General features: G+C 35.5%; 2 protein-coding genes across 2 annotated transcripts; both read left to right on the top strand.

Moving 5' to 3' along the window:
* The first annotated feature begins 297 nt into the window (after positions 1-297).
* On the top strand, positions 298-15,373 carry LOC109795387 (blue copper protein). The gene is made up of 2 exons (XM_020354871.3): positions 298-515; positions 14,723-15,373. Exons 1-2 carry the CDS (start codon positions 350-352, stop codon positions 15,151-15,153), a joined length of 597 nt encoding a protein of 198 aa, XP_020210460.2. The 5' UTR covers positions 298-349; the 3' UTR covers positions 15,154-15,373.
* Positions 15,374-20,270: 4,897 nt separating this feature from the next.
* On the top strand, positions 20,271-22,030 carry LOC109819363 (putative polyamine transporter At3g13620). The gene has a single exon (XM_020385075.3). It carries the CDS (start codon positions 20,399-20,401, stop codon positions 21,782-21,784), a length of 1,386 nt encoding a protein of 461 aa, XP_020240664.2. The 5' UTR covers positions 20,271-20,398; the 3' UTR covers positions 21,785-22,030.
* Positions 22,031-23,659: the final 1,629 nt, after the last annotated feature.

Raw genomic sequence — 23,659 nt, 5'->3', positions numbered from 1 at the left:
TCCATCATAATAATCGTTACTCAATCGTCTTATTATATAAGTGAAATTTTGTGGTCAGGTTTTGTCAACAAGACAACGACAATAGAATTGCATAGCAACAAAATAATATGATTCAATTCAACCAACAACTACTTCATATATCATTCACGAGAATTGGAAAGAACAGCAGACCCACTTTTGGGGTCATTGGGTGTGAAGTGCAACTCAAGTAATCCTCATGCAATGGGAGACCAACTGAAGTTAACCCCAACAACTGCACACACAAACAATTATATAAAGCAAACCCATTCTATAAGAGCATCCTCATATATTGCAAACTCTAGTTTGTTTTCCTCACATAAGCAATTAAATGGCTTCCTTTATTGCATTGGTTTTGGGTGTATGTCTAGGAATGAACATGGCCATGCCGACACTGGCAGCTGTCCACACTGTCGGAGACAGCTCAGGTTGGACACTTGGTGCTGATTACAGCACATGGGCTAGTAGCGTCAACTTTAAAGTCGGTGATAGTCTTGGTAAGTAAGATCATTTTGTTTAATTACATGCCCAATTTACTTCTTCTAAAGTGTCATTGGTTATAACTTATAAGATATGTGACTTGATAAAAAAAAATTAAATTGTGGTGAAAAGTTATATAAATTTGGGGAACAATATTTGTATTATGAATTTATTTTTTATTGTTGTACCGTAAGGTCGGTAGGGTCCCGATCTCCCCTGCTTATTGAGAGAGCTCGGTCAGAGTCCGACCCGGAGTCTACCTCAGGAACAGCTAAGCCCTTGCGCCTTTTAGGCTTAGGACTGGAAGGCAAGTGTGCCGTCTCGGTCGGATACCGACCATTCGCCTTTCATAGTTTCTGATCCAATAGCCCTTGAATATGGGTCGTCTCGGTCGGCGGATGATCTAACCTCCCAAGCGGATAAGATCAGTCGAACCTAGATCCCTCCCACCACCTAGACGAGCTTGGCCCGGGCGAGTTCGGCCAGGGTGAGCTCGGTCAGGGGGGTGGTCGGTCAGGGTCCGAGTGGGTCGCACCTCTTGTGCTGATCGAGAGTTAAGGATGAAAATCCTTATCTTTTGATAATCGAATATTCCCAAGAAAAACCGTTATGGAAATCCTCGCGCTCATAAGGCCTAGGAGGCCCATGAGCAGGAGGCCCTAGAGTTAAGAAGGCAGATTACACTCTTGAATGCTCTGGCTTTGAAGGCTTGATCTAGGAAAAAATCCTAGTCCACCCTTTGGCCGGAACATTTTGGCGCCTACCATGGGGCTACGGTGAAACTTTTCCTACGCCCCAAGCAATACAGAAGAACCAACACTTTACTATGGCGAGAGGCGGCACATCAAACAGCGACTCACAACACCCTACCATGGAGGAGATGATGGCATTGATCAACAGCTTGAGAGAGGAGAATGCACGATCCAGGGAAAGGGAGGAGGCTATCCAACGAGAAAACGAGGAGATTAGAAGACGAGCTGATGAGATGCAGGCTATGATAGCGGCCAATACCAGAACGGTGGAGGAGGATGTCATGATGGAAGTCCCTAGGGATTTCAGACCTTTCTCGGAAGCCATAGAGGCTGAGACCATTCCGAGGGATCATCGGGTCCCCCAAGTGGAACCTTTTGACGGGACTCAGGATCCTAGCCAACACTTGACGGATTTCCGAGCTCAAATGCTGATCTGTGGAGGGAGTATGGAAATCCGCTGCAAGCTGTTCATGGGCACGCTCAAAAAGGAGGCCCTTGATTGGTTTAGCGGTCTTCCTGACCGATCAATCACCAATTTTGACGTCTTTAGTCGGCTTTTTATGGTGCAGTTTGTGGCCAACAAAAAGAAACCGTCGATCACATCAGACTTATTTGATCTCAAACAGCAACGCGAGGAGTCGTTGAAGGATTTTTTGCAGAGGTTCAATGAGGTTGCTTTGAGGATAGCATCCTTGGATGAAAGGATGGCGGTTATCGCATTCTAGAAGGGTCTGAGATCTGGCGCTTTTGACATCGCGCTGGAGAGAGAGAATTGCCAAACGATGTCGTAGGTGAGAGCTTTCGCCCTGAGTCACATTAAGACGGAGGAAGGACAAATCAACAAGAGGGCGGCCGAAAGACGAGAAGCAAGGGGCAGCAATAAGGAAGACAATAAGCACCTCCGGGTATGCTCGGATTGGAGTAAGCGACGTGATCGCTTCAACGTGAAGGAAGGAAATCACAGGCAGGTGGACTATGGTGGTTGGATGAGGGGCGAGTGGACACGAAACAATGAGCAGGAAAAGTTCACCCCACTCAACCTCCCTAGGAGGCAAATACTCCATGATGTCAACAGCACATCACTCTTTGAGTTCCCAGCAGCAACTGATCGTCAGTTGGGTCCTTTCAAAATCAGCTGGTGCGAGTTTCATAGGACTCATGGTCACACTACAGAGAACTATTTCGTTCTCAGAAGGCAAATTGAGCGTCTTATCAAGGAGGGACATTTGAAGAAGTTCGTGGCGAGAAAGCATGACAAAGGCTCATCCGACAGACGACACAGACATGAAGTAGAAGACACAAAAGAGGGTAGGCATAAAGGAAGATCTCCTCCCAGGGACCTTCCGAAAAAAAGCTCGGAGACTCACCAACAGGCTGTCCATAGGGATTTTAACACCATAGCGGGAGGATTCGCTGGAGGAGGTCCGATGTCAGTAGCACGAAAAAGATATTCCCGATTGGTGTTATCTATCTCGGAATGGGTGCGACCATATTGGCCAGCCATAACGTTCTCGGATGCCGACTATGAAGGGGTGTCTCCCCACGAGGAAGACCCCATAGTCGTTTCTGCAATAGTCATGGGCTATAATATGAAATGTGTGTTGGCAGATCAGGGTAGCTCGGCAGACATCATGTTCTGGGAGGCTTTCGTCGGGATAAAAATTCTGACCGATTGCCTTATGCCATATGCAGGAACTTTAGTGGGCTTCGCAGGTGATCAGGTGACGGCCAGGGGATACGCTGACTTAGAGACCACCTTTGGGAAAAGCGACCATATGAAGACCATCACAGTCCGATATCTAGTGGTAAACGCCCAGTCATCTTACAACATTCTAATCGGACGACCCACATTGAACAAGTTGGGTGCTGTCGTTTCGACACCCCACTTGAAGCTGAAGTACCCCTTGCCCAGTGGCAAGGTCGGAGTCATCTCTATAGACCAAGAGGTCGCAAGGAAGTGCTATGAGGACATCCTGAGGGCGAGAAGATACCTATATGTGACACAGGTTGATCGGGGAGTCCAGTCTATTAAGTTAGATTCGAGGGTGATTCATTTTGATTCCCGACCAGCCCTGGCGGAGGACGTGAAAGAAGTTAGCTTGGCTGAAGGAAAAACGGTCAAGGTCGGCGTGTCTTTGGCTAAAGAAGATGAGGAGGGGTTGGTGACCCTGTTGAAAAACAATATATCAGCCTTTGCATGGAGTGTTAGTGACATGCCAGGCATTGATCCAGATTTCCTGTGTCACCATCTCATGGTTGATCCTAAGGCGAAGGTTGTGATTCAAAAAAGGCAAAAATTCGGAGAGGACAAAAGGAGAGCTATAGTTGAGGAGACGAAGAAGTTGATGGCAGCTGGCCACATTCGAGAAATCCAATACCCGACGTGGCTAGCAAACGTGGTAATGGTACGAAAGAACAACGGAAACTGGAGGATGTGCACAGACTTCATTGACCTAAATAAAGCTTGTTCGAAAGACTCGTATCCGCTGCCCAACATAGATTTCCTAGTCGACAATGCGTCGGGATATGAGTTGCTAAGTTTCATGGATGCATACTCGGGTTACAACCAGATCAGGATGCATCCCGTCGATGAGGACAAAATAGCCTTCATAGCCGATCAGGCCACCTACTGTTACAAGGTCATGCCTTTTGGGTTGAAGAACGCGGGGGTGATGTACCAGAGGCTTATGGACAAGATTTTGGCAAATCAGCTAGGTAGGAATGTGGAGGCATACGTGGACGACATGGTAGTAAAGTCGGCTAGTGTTGCTAGGCATTTTGCCGACCTGCAAGAATAATTTGACACTCTAGTGCGATTCCAGCTCAAGTTGAACCCTGCAAAGTGCTCGTTCGGCGTCCAAGCAGGAAAATTTCTCGGTTTCTTATTGACTCATCGTGGTATTGAAGAAAACCCTGACAAGTGCTCCGTGATAATCAATATGAGAAGCCCGACGATGGTAAAAGAGGTCCAATGGTAAAAGAGGTCCAACAGTTAGCAGGGAGAATGGCTTCTCTCTCTCGTTTTCTTTCAAAAGTAGCAGATAAATCGTTACCTTTCTTCCAATGCTTAAGGAAGAACGATCGCTTTTCATGGACAAACGAGTGTAAGAGGGCATTCGGCGAGCTCAAGAAGTCCCTTAACTTACTGTCGATCCTTACCAAGCCGCAGACTAATTCCCCCTTGTTGGTGTACTTATCGGCATTGGATAGTGCCATTAGCGCGGTTTTGGTTCAAGAGAAAGGTAACTCTCAGATGCCTATTTATTTTGTCAGCAGGGTGTTACAAGGAGAAGAGGTTCGCTACCAGAAGATTGAGAAGTTAGCATTCACCATATTGGTAACGGCGAGAAAGCTCAGACACTATTTTCAGAGCTATGAAATAATAATCCGAACATACTACCCGATCAGGCAGGTTCTGCAAAAGCCCGACCTGGCTGGAAGAATGATGAAGTGGTCAATCGAGTTATCAGAATTCGTGATCAGATATGAGCCGAGGGGAACCATCAAAGCTTAAGCATTGGCCGACTTTTTAGTAGAATTAAGCTCACCTGCTGAAAGCGAATGGATCTTATCTATTGACGGAGCCTAAAACTTGGGCGGTAGCGGGGCCGGGATCGTCCTTGAGGGTGCCGGAGGTATACTCTTAGAACAGTCACTACAGTTTGAGTTTCGGGCAAGTAATAACCAGGCGGAGTATGAAGCACTGTTGGTAGGGATGACTTTGGCAAAGGAGATGAGAGCAACAAGTTTGTCGGCTCTGAGCGACTCACAACTTGTGACGGGGCAGGTGGCAGGAACTTTCCAGGCAAAGGATCCCCAACTAGCTAGGTATCTATAAAAAGTAAAACTTATATCAGCCGACTTCACCAAGTTCCCACAGAACCATGTCCCTAGGGAGCTAAACTCACGAGTCGACCTCCTCTCAAAACTAGCAAGCATGAAGAGACCAGGCGCCACGCGTTCGATCATCCAAGAAGTCCTATCGCAACCAAGCATCAATGGTCCTTCCGCTGAGATTCTGGTTATCGAAGAAGAGGAAGAATCTTGGATGACACCCTACATCCTGTACTTAACACAAGGTTCATTGCTTGAAGATAAGCAAGAAGCATCGTTAATTGTAAGGGAGGCGGCGAGGTTCGTAATCTTATCGGGAATACTGTACCGAAGAGCATTCAGTGCCCCTCTATTGAGGTGCTTAACGGCGTCGCAGGCCCAACGAGTAATGGAAGAGATTCATGGGGGGATGTGTGGAAGCCATATCGAAGGCCGATCTCTTGTGTACAAAGTTACCCGAGCAGGGTACTTTTGGCCGACCCTAAGAAAAGATTGTGTTAATTGGGTCCAAAAATGTGATGAGTGCCAAAGACACGCAGTCCAGCATCATTCACCTGCCGAAAGACTTCACTCACTCATATCTCCATGGCCTTTCAATAAGTGGGGTATTGACATTTTAGGCCCCTTTTCGATGGTTGTACGCCAATTAAAGTTCTTAATCGTGGCGGTGGTTATTTTAGCAAATGAATAGAAGCGGAACCAGTAGCAACCATCTCGGTAGAAAAGGTGAGAACTTTCTTGTGGAAAAATGTCATATGTTGGTATAGTGTCCCGCAGGTGCTGGTATCGGACAACGGAACGCAGTTCACTAGTGAAAGGGTTCAGAATTTCTATAAAGAGATCGAAATTCGGATGATGTTCACATCTGTAGAGCATCCGCAGTCCAACGGTCAAGCAGAATCGGCAAACAAGGTGATACTTTTCGGAATTAAAAAGCGGGTTGAGAATTCAGGCTTGTCATGGGTGGACGAACTCCCCAGAGTATTGTGGTTGTATCAAACGACTATCCACTCATCCACCCAAGACACCCCATTTAACTTAGTGTATGGGATAGACTCTATGATACCAGTTGAGATCAAAGAACAGTCCATGCGCACAACATATTTCTCTCAGGAGGAGTTCGACCAAGGAAGACGAGTTGACCTTGACCTGATTGTCGAAACAAGAGACAGAGCTCGAATCAATCAGGTAGCGGCACAGCAACACGCGGCATTCAAGTATAACTCAAAGGTCATCCTACGAAGTTTCGTTGAAGGAGACATCGTCTTAAAACGTGCTCTATTGACCCAACTTAGGAATAAGTTGTCTCCTAAATGGGTCGGCCCTTACCGCATTGACGAGGTAGTCGACAAGGGAGCTTACCAATTGAAGACGCTTGATGGTGGGAAGATACCGAGGACTTGGATTGCTACAAACTTACGTTTCTATTATAGTTAATCTGTTCATTTGTATTAGGTGCACTCTTTTCCTAGCTCAGTATTTTTATTCCCCACAAGAATGTGAAGGGTTTTTTGTTGAGAAGGTTTTTAACAAGGCATCATTAACTAATAATTTCCCATCTCAATAAATATCATCCCCTATTATCCTTCCATGATTATTGACATGTGTTACCTTAAAGGCGCCAAACTCGTGATTGATCAAAAATCCGTCTGGGTGAGTATAAATAACTCGAAGACAAACTCGTGATTGATCTGTAAAAATCTGACTGGGCGAGTATAAATAACTCGAAGACAAACTCGCGATTGGTTGGTAAAAATCTGACTGGACAAGTATAAATAACTCGAAGACCAAACTCAGGATCAATCGGCAAAAGAACGATGCATTTCCCTTCAAATCGTTTCAGTTATTGAATCGGATTTTGGACGACCATGTTTTTAAACATTTGGTGTCGGAATTGGAACGATGTAATTCTAGAACACCTTTTAACTGAATTATTTTATGGAGATCGACATTTGGCCGACCCCTTGGTCCAAACATTTCAAACTTTTGATTATTTTTATTTTTTCATTATTGAAATAGGCACTTGGCAGACATCGTAGTCCAAAATTTCAAGTTTTAACCAAAAAGTTATTTTTCCTTGCCAATCAAGGATAACGGGATTTGGACGACCTTACTTGTTTAAAGGTAATATCGGAATGCGGATGATATGAACCCCTTTTTAACTTAGAATTATTTTCCCTTTGGATGTGGTCAGCATTTGGACGACCACCTCTTTTCAAAATTGGATGCCTTTTGACAAAATTATTTTTCCATTCTCGATGAAATCGGTATTTGGGCGACTAATTGGTTCCGAAACTTCAAATTTTAACAGAAAATTTTTCTCATTCATTGTGGAGATCGGATCGGCGTATAGGCGATTATTTGATTCAAAAATTTCAAGTTTTAACTTAGAAAATTTTTGGCTAAAAACTTATTTTGGTCCCTTATAATCTTTTTTTGTTTCAATTTAGTCCCTCATTAATTTTTGGTTTCAATTTGGTCCCAAACTAATTAATTGGTTTCAATTTAATCCCAAATTAATTAATTACTTCCACGAGGATGATAATTTTTTTTGAAAACACCTGGACCGAAACGGCCCGTTCTGAAACCGGAACGGGCCGTTCTGGTTGCAAAATTAAAACACCAACAGTGAAGTAGAACGGGTCGTTCTGAAAACAGAACGACCCGTTCTACTTTAAGAACGGCCCGTTCTGCTTCCAGAACGGTCCGTTCCAAAACTGTGAATAAAATATTCTTTACTTAATTGTGTTTTTGATATTATAATTATGCAATTTTGATCTCTAAGGTTTTAATTGAGTAATTTCAGTCCTTAAAAGATTATAGTGTAATTTTAGTCTCACAATTTTTAATTGAACAATTTTAATCTCTCAAATATCATAATTGTGCAATTTAGTCTTTCTCATTAAAAATTTAATAATTTTAAAATTTTAATATATATATATATATATAATATTTTAAAACTATATAATTGTTTGTTTATTTAAATTAACGTATATTATTATTTTTTTAATGTATCAAATGATATATATTTATTATTACTAAATAAATAAAATTTATATATTATTAGTATTTTAATATTACTGATAAATTAATATCAATAATATTTTTACTATATTTATAAATAAACTAATAATTTGATAAATATAACTTAATATATATTAATATACTTTTACAAAAATATAAATATAAAAATTGAACGACCAAAATCGCGCAATTATAATTCTTTAAGGACTAAAATTATGCAATTAAAATCTTAAAGATCACAAAACTGCACAATTGTAATACTTGAGATATAAAAAATGCAATTAAACAAATATTCTTGATTAATTTTATTAAAAAATATAATAATTTTGAAAAATATTTTTTTATGGTAAAAATTTTAAAATTACTTATTTTTATAAAATATAATTGTCTTATAAATAGAGTAATAATTCTTTCTTTTTCTCTTTTTGTTTGAAGAAATATTTAAATATCACTTTATAATTTTTTGCAACTTATTTAAGATTAAAAGAATAAAATGATAAAAATTAATAAGATAAACATAATAAAATAAAATATAAAAAAATATTAATATATTTATTTTATTAGATATAATAACATAATTAAAATATAATTAATAATATATATTTTATAAAATTATTAATATTTTATATATAAAAAAAAGCCGGAACGGCCCGTTTTGAAACCGGAACGGGCCGTTTTGGTTACATTTTCAATGTGTTAATTTTGCACCTGGAACGGGCCGTTCCGGATGCAAAATTAATACACCAAAAGTGCACCCAGAACGGCCCGTTCCGGTTTCAGAATGGGCCGTTCTGGGTCCAGGTGTTTTCAAAAAAATTCTCATCCACGTGGATGCCACGTATGCATCTACATGGCGTCCACGTGGCCAAAAGTTAACACTGTTAAAGCAATTTGGACGGAAAGTCTCACATTAAAACCAATTAATTAATTTAGGACTAAATTGAAACCAATTAATTAGTTTGGGACCAAATTGAGACCAAAAATTAATGAGGGACTAAATTGAAACAAAAAAAAAATTATAAGGGACTAAAATAGGGTTTTAGCCAAAAATTTTCTTTCATTCATTGTTGAGATCGACATACAGGCGATTATTTTGGTTCAAAATTTTTAAGTTAAAATTTTTTTGAGATCGGCACACAGGCGACTATTTGGTTCAAAAATTTAAAATTTTTAACTTCGAAAATTTTTCTCATTCATTATGGAGATCGGTGTATAGGCGATCATTTGGATTTAAAAATGTCAGTTTTAAACTTAGATTATCTTTTATTGATTGTGGAGATCGGCGTATAGGCGATTATTTGATTCAAAAGTGTCAAGTTTTAACTTAGAAAAATTTTCTCATTCATTGTTGATTGACATTCGGGTGATTACTTTGTCAAAAACTTTCAAATTTTTAACTTAGAAAATTTTTCTCATTCATTGTTGATCGGCATTCGGGAGATTACTTTGTCAAAAGCCTTCAAATTTTTAACTAAGAAAATTTTTCTCATTTATTGTTGATCGGCATTCGGGCGATTACTTTTTCAAAAGCCTTCAAATTTTTAACTTAAAATTTTTTTCTCATTCATTGTTGATTGGCATTCGGGCGATTATTTTGTCAAAAGTTTCAAGTTTACACTTAGAAAATTTTAAAAAGAAAGGCATCAATTGGAAACAATAAAACTTGCATAGTTCATAACAAAAAGGAAAAACAAACAGTAGTGCATAGTTCATGAGAATGCATAGTTCATGAGAAAGCAAAGAGACTACAACAAATGACAAGCATATTTAATCGTCCTCTGGAGGATCCACGAGTTCCCCATCCACAATCTCCTTGAAATAACCGAGGCCTCCAAGGTCGAGATCAGCATGAAGAAACTTCACTTGAGTTGTGGTAGTGTCAAAACCCTCCACAAATTTCTTCATTACGTCCATTTTGGCAGCATGGAGGTCGGCCTGCAACTTCTCAACCTCTGTCTTTGCCAAGGCCAATTCGTTCTCAAAAATGTGTGCAGCATCGGCACTCTTGTCTCGGGCCAGGCAAATCTCCTCGATCTCCTTCTCAAAGGCCGACTTCTCGGAAGCCCAAATTTCTCGATCTTCCTTGAAGGCACGCCGACCATCAAGCAATTTGTCCCTCTCGGCTGTCACCCATTTTAAATCAGCTTTACCTTTGTTGACATTTTCTTCAAGGGTACTGATCCTCTTTCCTTGCAATTTAATCTCCCTTGCCATTCCACGAATTTTGTCCTCATTAACGAGCGACAAGGCCGAAAGGCAATTGGTCAAAGACTCAACTCCCTTGGCAATTGAAAAGGTGCTCATTTTCTCTAAGTCGCCTTTGTCACCATCAAGTAGATCGGTTTGGCGGATGTGGGAAGAATGATTGAACTTCTCGTCCCAAAAAGATAGGAACTTCCCCCGCTCGGTCCCATGGTCCATGGGCTCACAATTTTCACCAATACACATGCTTAAGGTTCGCTCGCCCGATTGAACCTCGGTGTCTTTCTCAACTTCATCTCCCCCGATCTCGGTCTCCAGGTTCACAAGGGTAATAGGTGCCTCGGTCTCCCGGCAACGTTTATAGGAACTCTCACCGACCGCACCTTTTTGGAGTGAACCTCCCACATCTCTCGCCTTCTCATCGATCATATTGGCACTGACAGCTTTGGAAGAATCTTGTTGCTTCCACAACTTCAACAACTCCCGATTGCTCATGCTCGCCATGTTCTCTTCATCACAACACAATAACCATTATTGTCATAACACAAATGGAAATCATACAAAGAAAACAATGCATAAGGCGATCGGCGAGAGACCGATTACCTATGTAGATTTTCAATTCATTAGGCCTATTTTCTAAGTCTAAAAGTTTGTGGTGTTGAAAATTGTTTTGAGATCCTCAAGTTTTTTAATCTCCTCTTGATCTCTCTCGGAAAACTTCTCGACCTGGAGTCCACCATAGGTCACAGTTCTTTGACTCCAATATAGGGGGTATCCATCAAGGATATTCTCATTACCCGGAGTACAACGAACCCGGAAATACGATTTCTTAAAGTCCTTGTAGGACAACTGAAATAATGTCAAGAGTCCCCGACCAGAAACCCCATGGGCCGACACCCAACTACTACGCTTGCTGGTATGGCTCTCGAAGAAGTAAAAAAATTTCTCGGCGGTCGGGATAATGCCTAGACCATTACATAAGACCTCAAACCCACGGACAAAAGCCCAACTGTTTGGGTGAAGCTGGGTAGGGGCCACATTCAACGATTGAAGTACTCCTTTCTCGCAATCGGTCAGAGGCCATCTCACTTTGAGTTTGGAAATTAAAATGGCATAGCAAAAGGTGAAGCGCTCGGTAGGACCCTCCCCTAACGAACACAGGTTCATTGTCTACGTAGGGCTGACAAGTAATAAGGTTATATCCCTCGCCACAAAATACATGCTCCCTACAAAAGCTATCCATGGCAGCCCAAGAACTTATTGAAGACTCACAACGAAGCACATCATCCCTAACCCATTTATACGCTTCTCCATAATTTACGGACTCCATGGAACAAATATTTCTAACTTAAAGGGCAATTGAAGGTTCTCTATAAACAGAAAAGGCCAAATGGGTTAGATAGACGTACCTAAAGCCACACAACAACTCTTCCTCACTCGACAAAATGCCACTGGAACGCCTTAGACCACCGTGGACCGCCAGAGTATATCAATGAGCCAAGGCACACCACTGAGATAAAACGCCAAATGGGGAGAGGAAAAACCAAACATTTTGGACCCCCGGCATGCCCATATTTATAGGCAGCAAGGGGCGTATGCGAAAAGCCACGCCAAAACGCTGCGTCTCGAGTGAAAAGCAGCATTAAAGCTTGGGCCGCACGTGAAACGTTGCAACTTCTGACATTAAAGGACCCACGCATTTACTTCCTTCATACGTTTATGACACGTGGCAGCAAGGTCATTTACTCCCCTCATGACATGACAGCGTAGTAATAAATAGGTTTCCCCCCTTCCAAGAATACGGAGAGCCATTCCAACAATGGGACCGAGAAAGGCAATAACCAAATAAAATTGATAGGGTCCCGATATCCCCCTTCCAAGAATACGGAGAGCCATTCCAACAATGGGACCGAGTAAGGTCGGTAGGGTCTCGATCTCCCCTGCCTATTGAGAGAGCTCGGTCAGAGTCCGATCCAGAGTCTACCTCAGGAACAGTTAAGCCCTTGCGCCTTTTAGGCTTAGGGTTGTTAGGCAAGTGTGCCATCTCGGTCGGATACCGACCATTCGCCTTTCATAGTTTCTGATCCAATAGCCCTTGAATATGGGTCGTCTTGGTCGGCGGATGATCTAACCTCCCAAGCGGATAAGATCAGTCAGACCTAGATCCCTCCCACCACCTGGACGAGCTTGGCCCGGGCGAGCTCGGCTAGGGTGAGCTTGGCCAGGGGGTGGTCGGTCAGGGTCCGAGTGGGTCGCACCTCTTGTGCTGATCCGAGAGTTAAGGATGAAAATCCTTATCTTTTGATAATCGCATACTTCCAAGAAAAATCGTTATGAAAATCCTCGCGCTCATAAGGTCCAGGAGGCCTATGAGCAGAAAAGATAAAACCTAAAATCCTAAAGTTAAGAAGGCATATTACACTCTTGAATGTTCTGACTTTGAAAGCTTAATCTAGAAAAAAATCCTAGTTCACCCTTTGACCGGAACAATTGTATTATAAATTATGAGGAAAATTTACGATTATATATATACACATATTATATAAAGAATGGTTGCCCCTAAATATATAGAAAAATGATCAACATCCACATCCACCCCATTTTCGAGTGCAATGAGGGAGACATAGAGAGAAAAAATACAGCAGAGAGAAAAAGCATTAGGCTTGATATATATATATAATAGAAAATGTAGAAGGAAAAAAAATGGGATAAAAATTATGATTATATATCCATAAAAATTAAAGATAAATTAAAAAAATATTTTTAAGTCTCAATTTTGATAAAGTTAGAGGTGCTCAAAATTAAACTAACTCAAATAAAAAATTACAATCCAATCTAAAAAGATCAAAAATCAATAAAAAAAATTATAAATTGGTAGTTCGATTTAGTTTTTTAAATTCCTAAAATCATTCAGTAATTTGGTTCGAATGTTGGATTGAAATGTGAAACTAGTTTAAAATACACTTATTTATAAATATATATTTTTTCTAAATGTACATGTATACAAAATCGAAACAAAGGTGTTTTAACAATTATAAACTACTAAAAAGGTGTTTCTTTCCAAATATACTTATAATATTTAAAAATTTTATAAAATTATAAGCTAGTAAACTAAATTTTAAAATGAAAAATTATAAATTAATTATAATGCTTGAAATATTTTTTTAAGTAAAAAATTATATATATGAGAAAAAATATTTAATATAATAATTAAAAATTGCATTCAAGAAATGATTTTACTAAAATAATTAGAAAAAATTGTTATTAAATACATTAAGCGATCAAAATATTTTAATATTTGTATATCTTTAATTTTATTTTTTATCTATAATCTTAAATAAATAACATAATATAATATATTTTAATTAGTTTGATTTGGTTCAAATTTTATAATTCAGTCAATTGAACCTAACTAAATCATATCACACTGCAACTAATTTTATTGTTTAATTTGGATAATTTTTAAGAAAAAAATTGAATCAAACTGCACAATAAACATCTCTAAATTAATATTAATGGTCGAATACTTTGCACACTCAAACTATAAAAACAATCTATTTAACGGAGAATTTCATATTTAATTCTTGTTATATATATATATATATATATATATATATATATATATATATATATAAATCCTTTGAGTCGACCACAAACAACATATTGTAAATTTGTTGAGAATACTTGTAGTGAGGAAAAAAAAAATATAATAAGCAATTTTTTCTCTCATAATAAAACTTACGATATTAAGATAAGGAAAAAATTAAATTCATCAATAATAAAAATTAATGACTAAAATCATTGATTTTTAAATATATATATATATATATATATATATATATATAATTAAAATTAATTTTAAAAATTAAAGAAATTAAAGTACATATAAACCAAAAACTAATAATTTCATAATTTTTTTATATTTTTTAATAAATCATAGGGAATATATTAAAAGTTGAATAAATAAATACTCAACCGTAAAGGTTACATAGAGTAAATATATGTAAATCACCAACAAATTAAAAGGAGTTCCCTAATTTTTTTATACACTTTAAAGTAGTTAATTTATTCTAAAGGGATAGTGTAATTTTTTATTACACTTAGTGTAGGACAGTATTTAAGATAGTACGTAAAAAATATCGAATTTAGATTCTTTCATGCAATTTTCTCTTTCCAGTCTCTCTCATGTAACATTAATAACCATAAAATATATTTAATGGTTCAAATTTAATTTTATAATTAATGTAACTTTTTAAATGATTAAATTTAAGTTATTAGATATATCTAATGATTATTAATATTGCAAGAAAGATGGTGGAGAGAGAAAATTGTTGGAGAGGATCCAAATTTAAAAAACCTCGTGTTGTAAATTTATTTATGATCGTTGTAATCCGTGATATGTGTGAGTGCAGTTTTCAATTATGGGGCTGGTCACACGGTGGACGAAGTTAAAGAGAGCGATTACAAGAGCTGCAGCACGGGCAATTCACTGAGTACAGACAGCAGCGGTGCCACCACCATCGCCCTCAAGACTGCCGGCACTCATTACTTCATATGTGCAGTTCCTGGCCATTGCAAGGGTGGCATGAAGCTTGCTGTTAAGGTCAAGCCTAAAAAATCACCTCCACCTTCACCTTCTCCTTCTCCTTCTCCTTCTCCTTCTCCTCAAGATGTCACTGACACCAAACACACACACACACCCTCTCCTACAACTTCAACCTCCTCCTCCACCGCCACCACATCTTCACAGTCATCACATGCCTCCTCCTCATCTCGTTTTCCAGTTGTTGCTATGTTTCTTGCTTCTTCCATCTCCTCCTACTTTCTGTTACGTTTCATGTGAATTTGTGTGAGTCAGGACAGAGGCAGTGCTTGTGCTTCCCTACGTGCTTCCTTCTCTATTTACTCGCCTTTCTTCTTTTATTCAGATTTTGCTACCAGGCAAATTTATTATTTAAACTAATCTATCTTCTTTTTTTATGTTCATCATATTGTTTAATGTATGTACGGCTATATAATTTGCATTGCAATCCAAGCCCACGCCTTTCCTAGTTCCTAAGTAATTGTTCTGACTCATCAATCACAATCAGTCAACATGATTTTTTTTCTTTCTCAAACTTATGTAAGGAAGTAGTTACGATACCCTCAAAGATCGATGAGTTTCGATACATGTAAATTTATAAAAAAAATAAATTAATTTAATTATAAAATGAATAATTTAAATTATATTTATAAAATAAAAAATAAGATAAAATTATAGAGGTTAAAATTATAAGATTTCTATAATATTATAAAATATTAAAAAAAATTAATAAATAGTAAAAATAAAAAATTATTAAAATTACAATATAGAAATTCAAAATTTAAGATAAAAAGACAAAAAATATACTTAAAAAATTATTAAAATTAAAATATAGAAATTCAAAAATTTTAAGTAAAAAGATAAAAATATACTTAAAAAATTATTAAAATTAAACTATTTAAATATATAATAATATTATTACAAATAAATTAGAATATATAAAATAAAATAAAATGACTAAATAATTTAAAAATTAAAAAAATAAAATATCATAAATATTATTTAAATAAGTTATTAAAAATATAAAATATAAAAAAACTGTACCGGTACTCTTTCAAATAAGATGGGTATCATAGAATTTCTCCTTATACAATTATGAATCGAGAATAACTACTAATACACTTTATAAAATTATTTTTAATACATTAATTTTTATTAATTAAAATTTATTAAAAATTACAAAATTAGGAGAAACTCATTAAATAATATGTAGAATTTATTAAATTTTATATTTTTTAATAAATTTAAATTAATTAAAAAGATAATGTTTAAAAGAGTCTTTAGAGTATTACTAACATTTTTTTTATTTCCGTTATTATCTTATTTATATTTTTTTTCTAAAATTATCTTTACACTATTTTTCTTTCTTAATTGATATTTATATTTTTTTAATTAATTAAAATATATTTTATATTATTTATTTCTTATAAATAATATTTATTTTTCTCGTAATCAATCGGAATACATACGAATTTAGATTCCCTGACTTTAGGCAGCGAAAGTTACCGATCCTTAATTTTCAAGCGTTAGATATCAACACATACATGTAGTGCAATTCTTCTCAACCACGTATGCATTTAACTTTGGGAGTTGCTACAAAGATGGAAGGGTTTTAATACATTTTTTTATGTAAACTTATAAAAAATTAAAAAAAATTAATTTAATTATAAAATGAATAATCCAAATTATACTTATAAAATAAAAAGTAAGATAAAATTATAAAAATTAAAATTATAAAATTTTAATAATATTATAAAATATTAAAAAAAAGAAAAAAATTAATAAATAGTAGAAATAAAAAATTATTAAAATTACAATATAGAAATTCAAACATTTAAGACAAAAAGACAAAAAATATACTTAAAAAGTTATTAAAATTATAATATAGAAATTCAAAAATTTTAAGTGAAAAGATAAAAATATACTTAAAAAATTGTTAAAATTAAACTATTTAAATATATAATAATATTATTACAAATAAATTAGAATATATAAAATAAAAATAAAATGACTAAATAATTTAAAAATTGAAAGAATAAAATATCATAAATATTATTTAAATAAATTATTAAAAATATAAAATATAAAAAATTGTACCGATACCCTCTCAAATAAGATGGGTACCATAGAAATTCTCTTTAACTTTTACTTCCTCAAAAGTTCAAAACCTTTGCTTTCCACGTATGCATTTAGATAAGAAGAGTTTTCACTCCCTTTCATTTCCTTTTCATAGCAACTAAAAAAAATCCCTTTCATTTCCTTAGACTCCTCCTATAATTGATGAAATATTTCATGAAAAGTTATAAAAATTGTGATAAAGAATAATAAATGGAGAGTTATGAACAAAAAATCAAGAATTAAGAACAATAAAATGAAGAGTCAATCATCTCTTATAAATAAGAAAATTTGTGAAGTGGTAATAGAGTAGTTAAGTCTAATCTATTATAGGATTCTCTTTGAAAGAAAGAGAGAAATAAAGTGAAAAAATTATTGTATTTTTGTTTGCGAGAAAGAGAAAGTTGCTATCACACTTAATGAAAATTGAGAGATAATCATTTGAAATAAGTGTGATTCTTTGAATGATCCTCTTGAAAAAGAGAAATTATTCATAATCTTCCTTTCATAGTGAAAATCTTTTATTAAACTAGGTCTCATAATTTTTTCTTACTTACATTAAAAAGGTTTTTCATGTAAATTTTTTTATATTATTCTTTTACTCCTTATTCTTATTTTCGCTTCCATATAGTGCCTATTTTGCATTTATAGAAGTAGATTTCATAATTTCGAACACCTCCAAATCCCCCAAAAACTAAAAGAATTTTCACTCTCTAAAAAATAAACAAAACAATAAAAATTTATATAAAAAAATTCCCCTTTCCTTTCTCCTCCATTTCTCTTCAACTATATACTATACAAAATAAACAAGCATCAGTAAAAAAAAAACATGTAAACCATTTTTTTTTAATTTTACTTGAGTTAATTATTTTTTCTAAAAAATTATATATATATATATAGAGAGAGAGAAGAAAGAGAGATTTTGGTCTTTATATGTTTTTGGATTTTAATTTTTTAAAATTTAAAATTATTAATTTTCCTATTATATAACTAGATCACAACAATCGTAAACCAAAATAATTTTATTCATGTTGAATAAAATAATTATGAATGAAAACTCTTTTACATTAATTTTTAAATAAATAATATTTATTTTTAAGATTCAATAACTTTTATGAAAGGCACTAATAGCATGACATTAGATGTTTAAATGTAACTTTTTTAAGTGAGAATATGTATTTTAGATAATAAAGTGCACACACAATTATTGATTATAAAATTAATTATTTAAATTTATGATAAAATTAAATTTTTATAAAATATGATTTAAAATTAGTTATAATATTAATTATTAATTTTTTAATCAATTTCACTTTATTTTTTAAAGTACAATTTTCTCACTTTAAATGAAGTAGATATAAATATTCAGTATTAGGTGAAAAAATTACCTAATATTCAAAATATTTATTTTAGTTACAGAAATTGAAAAGGAAATATATTGGAGCATAATAACATAAACATATTAACTTATACCAATATATTGTGATATGGTTTCCTAGATAATTTTACCTTTTTAATTATGTCATTAGGAGTTTCATCTACATGCGTGATATTAAAAATGTTATTAATTGGTTGAGTTAGATTCTTAGGGTAAAATTATAAAGGAAGAATAGGTCGATTTATTTTAATAAAATTGATTGAATAGTTAAAATTTTAAAGGAAGAATATATTATTTTAATAAAATTGATTGAATAGTTAAAATTTTATCCGATAATTATATTGTCGGAGAGAATATATTTCCTATTTATTGCTTAATATCCCATTATTTTAACTTTATTATCTTCTTTTAAAAAAAAATAAAAAAATAATTTAATATTTTTTTTACTGTTTGCCCAGAACGGGCCGTTCCAAAACCAGAACGGCCCGTTCCAAACCACGTTCTACTTCATGAAAACATTTTCCAGAACGGGCCGTTCCAGAGCCGTTTCAGATTCAAAAAAATGTTAAAATTTTTTATTCTGGAACGGGCCGTTCAGGGCCCGTTTTAATTTTAAAAAAAAGACTCTGTATCTTTAAGCAGAACGGCTCGTTCTACTTCCGGAACGGGCCGTTTCACTTCCAACATTTGCTCAAAATGGGCCAGAAATACGAGAAAAAAAATTTAAATAACTCAGAATTCGATTCCCCGGGAACCGAATTCTGAGCATGAACAGTAAACAGTTCTATATTAGTAAATAAACCTGCACAGTTGATACTTTTGTAATTTAAAAAAAAAAATATTATTTAAGTAAAAATTTCGTCATAGAAGAGGAGATATGGAGTAAGGGGCCTAGGATTGCTGAAAAGGATAGGTTGCTTGTTGAGTATGTCTGCATGGTGATTGGTGAAGACAGATGGAACTCTGTTGCAAGGCTTGTTTGGTTTTTAATTAATATAAATGGATTTAACATTTGTAAGTAACGGTCAAACTATAGCAACAAAACAAGTGAAATTGCTTCCCTTCTTCTCCTCGTAGCGGCTACGTTCATTTTAAAACTTGAACAGACAAATTTCATGACGTGGATATCATATAAATTATGAGAAGTTGTATAATATAATTTCATTTTTTTTTATAAATTTATTAAACCAATCCAATCCATATCGGTTTATATTAGAAACTAAAAAAATTAAAAACAAAACTAATCTAAATCAATTAAAATTAATCATTAATATTTAGATTTTCATACAATACTTCAAATTTAATTTGTGTCGACACAAACAGTGGTTAGTTATATGTTTATTTTATTATTAAGATATACTCAGCAGTTATTAATGTGTTATGATTAATATATTTTAATCGACATTAGAATAAATTATATTGTAAAGAAAATATTCACTTTGGATATGTTGATCATTTTTGACAAAAATTAATTATTATTTAGCAATATAATAGCTATAAAAAAACTTACAATCTTCCTCGTGAAAATGATAAAACAACTAAGGAAAGCTGTGTGAATGAAATGAATTGTACAACTTTGAAAATCTGGAGTAAGTTTGACATATGGATTATTCTACTTTTCATTCTTATTCCATTATTGTTAGCAGATAAAAAAGGTACATTTTTTCAAATAATAAGGATAATAAGTATTTATTTAATATATAAGAGATTTAAAAATTATTAAGTCACAATCATATAAAAATAAGAAGAAAATTAAATAGAAACTAATTTTAATCTTTTAATTATATATAAGGTTTATTTGTGCATGGACCTACACAGAAGAAGTTAAGCTAAACGCCTAAGCCCAAGAAAAGGACACTTTTCTTATTCTCAAGAAAAGATGGATGGAATCTTTATCTTTTTTATTAAAATAATGTTGAAGGATTAAAGTTTACTTTTGTTAGTATTCCCTCACTGCAGTCTGTAATCTGTAATCTGCACTATCATATTCTCCTCTTGGAAACCAATCAAGCGATGGAAGAATCAGAAAACCCTTCTCCAACCCAAAGGAAAGTAAAAAAGCTCACCCTCGTCCCTCTAATATTCCTCATCTACTTCGAAGTAGCGGGTGGGCCCTACGGCGAAGAGCCCGCAGTTGAAGCCGCAGGCCCATTTCTGGCCCTTCTCGGCTTCCTCTTATTCCCCTTCATATGGAGCGTCCCGGAAGCCCTCATAACCGCCGAGCTAACCACAGCCTTTCCCGGCAACGGCGGTTTCGTCATTTGGGCCTCACGGGCCTTCGGCCCATTCTGGGGCTCCCTCATGGGCACCTGGAAATTCCTCAGCGGCGTCATCAACATCGCCTCTTTCCCTCTTCTCTGCATCGACTACGTCCAGAAAATCTTCCCCGCCCTCGGCTCCGGCTGGCCCCGCCGCGTCGCAGTTCTGTGCTCAACGCTCGCTCTCTCCTTTCTCAACTACACCGGTCTCACCATCGTCGGCTACGTCGCCGTCGTTCTCGCTGTGGTTTCTCTCTCTCCTTTTCTCTTGATGTCTCTCATCGCAATCCCCAAAATCAAACCCCATAGATGGCTTAGTTTAGGTCAAAAGGGGGTTAAGAAAGACTGGAACTTGTACTTCAACACGCTCTTCTGGAACTTGAATTTCTGGGACAACGTCAGTACTTTGGCTGGGGAAGTTGATAGGCCACAAAAAACCTTTCCTTTGGCTCTTTTCATTGCCGTGATTTTCACCTGCGTCTCTTACTTGATTCCACTCTTCGCCGTCACCGGAGCTGTTTCCGTCGACCAGAGCGAGTGGGAAACCGGGTTCCACGCGCAGGCGGCGGAGATCATCGCCGGAAAGTGGTTGAAAATCTGGATCGAAATCGGTGCGGCGTTGTCAGCAATTGGGCTCTTCGAGGCCCAATTGAGCAGCAGCGCGTACCAGGTTGAGGGCATGGCGGAGATTGGGATTCTGCCGAAGCTTTTCGGGGTGCGGTCGCGGTGGTTCAACACGCCATGGTTGGGGATTGTGGTGTCCACTTTGATTGCGATTGGTGTGTCTAACATGGACTTCACGGATATAATTTCTTCGGCGAATCTTTTGTACAGTTTGGGTATGTTGTTGGAGTTTGCCTCGTTTCTTTGGCTGAGGTGGAAGTCGCCGGCGATTGCCAGGCCTTACCGGATTCCCTTGAGGCTGCCGTCGCTGCTGCTCATGTGTTTGGTGCCCTCTGGGTTTCTGGTTTTGATTATGGCGATTGCTACCAAAACTGTTTATTTGGTTACGGGTGTGATGACTGTGGCGGGGATTGGTTTTTTCTTCTTCATAAAACTCTGCAAGGAGAAGAAGTGGTTAGAGTTTAGTGTCAGTGTTGAAGAAGACAAAGAAGCTGACCTTCCAAGGGATGCATTGTAATTTTATGGCAACTTTAATAGATCCTTTTATATGCAATTTGTATTAGATTCCACTTGCATAGTTAGAAGCTGGGATATGGGTATGGATTGAATTTACTATGAGCATCAGGGTTGTTTATTAAGGGATTCTAAAACTTGGTGCAGTTACATCACTGGATCATGTTGACGCGTTAGTTCTTATATAACAACCTTTTGCTTATATATGTATATACAACTATCTTAGCATTTTTTATGAATCGTTAGACAATCATAAGATCCATTTTAAATTCATAAAAATTACACTACTCATATGAAAACTGGTCAAAGTTCTAAAATCTCATGTGACATTATAAATACCTAAAAGAACGAGTTAAATAAGCACCATAATTGCACCGTTGGAGATACTAGTACTGGAAAACTCAAACTTGGGTTGAGTTCTCGGTTTCACATACTCAATCTAACCCTACATTTCATATATACTTTGTAATTGGCATTGTCTAATAGGTGGTTGTAAGAGGGAATATGGGGAGCTACATGTGGGAGTGACACAGATTTACATATAGAAGAGTCCTGTGCTAGTTGTTTGGCCACACCTTTCTTGCATAAGACCTTAATCAATAACTTTCAAGTTATTAAAACTTCATTCAGTCTCACATTCCATATGCAGTTATAATTTGTATGCTTAGCTTACTGCATCTCATAACTTAGCTTATTGACATTTTAATTATAGTTATGGAGAATCTACAAATTATTTTATTCCTTAAATTAATATCGCGTTAGAATAAGAATTGTATGCATGCTGCATAGCCATAAAATTGTTCTTTTTATTTTTTATTTTCTAAGGTTTAGGAACTTTTACTTTATTGTAATTGTTTGCTGCCATCAAGTCCGTCTGGTCAGTCCTGACATTTTGTAGCTCCAGGACAATGTAACAGAATAGATAAGAGCCTCTTATTTAATTATGTATTATATAAAAAAAAAAAAAAAAAAAGATATACGTGTAATTTCAGTAAAAAAAATACTACTGTTTTTTCTACCTGATGTGAATAAGATTTTGACAAATCTTTAAAAATAAATATGTATTAATTTTTTTTAATAAACTTCTTTGTTATATTTTATTATCAACAAAATATGTTCTCTAAAATTATTACGGTGTCCATCACCTACAAAACAATGCACACAATTTATCATAAGATCTCTTATAATTTGATACATAAAAAATGTAACCCTCTTTAAATTGTGTTTTATGTAGAAAAAAAAATTGTATTTGTTATCACAAATTTAGAAAATGATAGTTTCTTTAATGCTTTAAAAAAAACTAAATGTTTAATCTGTTAAAAATTTAGAATTTTTAGTTAATTAATTAAAAATTGAAGAAAAAAAAGGAAAACTTAAAAATTAGCATTAAAAAGTATTATTTAAAAAAAAATAGAGTTATATTTTTACTTTTAGACTCCGTTAAAGATGAGGTCAAGTCAGTTGCCCCTTCTTCCAATGTTCAGCGGGCCGGCCCTGAAGCCCATATGATCATGAATCAGAGAAGCACTATGGTCTCCCAAGGATAAATAAATAAATAACTAGTGCTATGTTTCTAATGAATACTTAAAACCAAAGATAGACATGTTACACACAGAACAGGGTCATGCATTCAATTCTTTTGCTCCAATATAAAGTGTGACTTTGCCTGGAATATCTGGATTACTTCATCTTTATACTTATTTTCCACACAACTCAGTTTTGTCAATGACAAATTCATGGTTCACGTCTATGGTTAGTTTTTTTTTTCTTTCTCCAATTCGAATTTTGTTTCCATTTGGTGTGTATATTAAACCATGAATTTATTTAATGTTTACATAATTATGGGTGGGAACATTGCTAACTGTGGAACACCTCAGTA

Source organism: Cajanus cajan, chromosome 9 (assembly GCF_000230855.2).
Source record: "Cajanus cajan strain Asha chromosome 9, NIPB_CcT2T_4, whole genome shotgun sequence".
Lineage (NCBI taxonomy): Eukaryota > Viridiplantae > Streptophyta > Magnoliopsida > Fabales > Fabaceae > Cajanus > Cajanus cajan.
The sequence above is the reverse complement of the archived record's forward strand: the minus strand, read 5'-3'. Positions and strand labels throughout refer to the sequence as shown.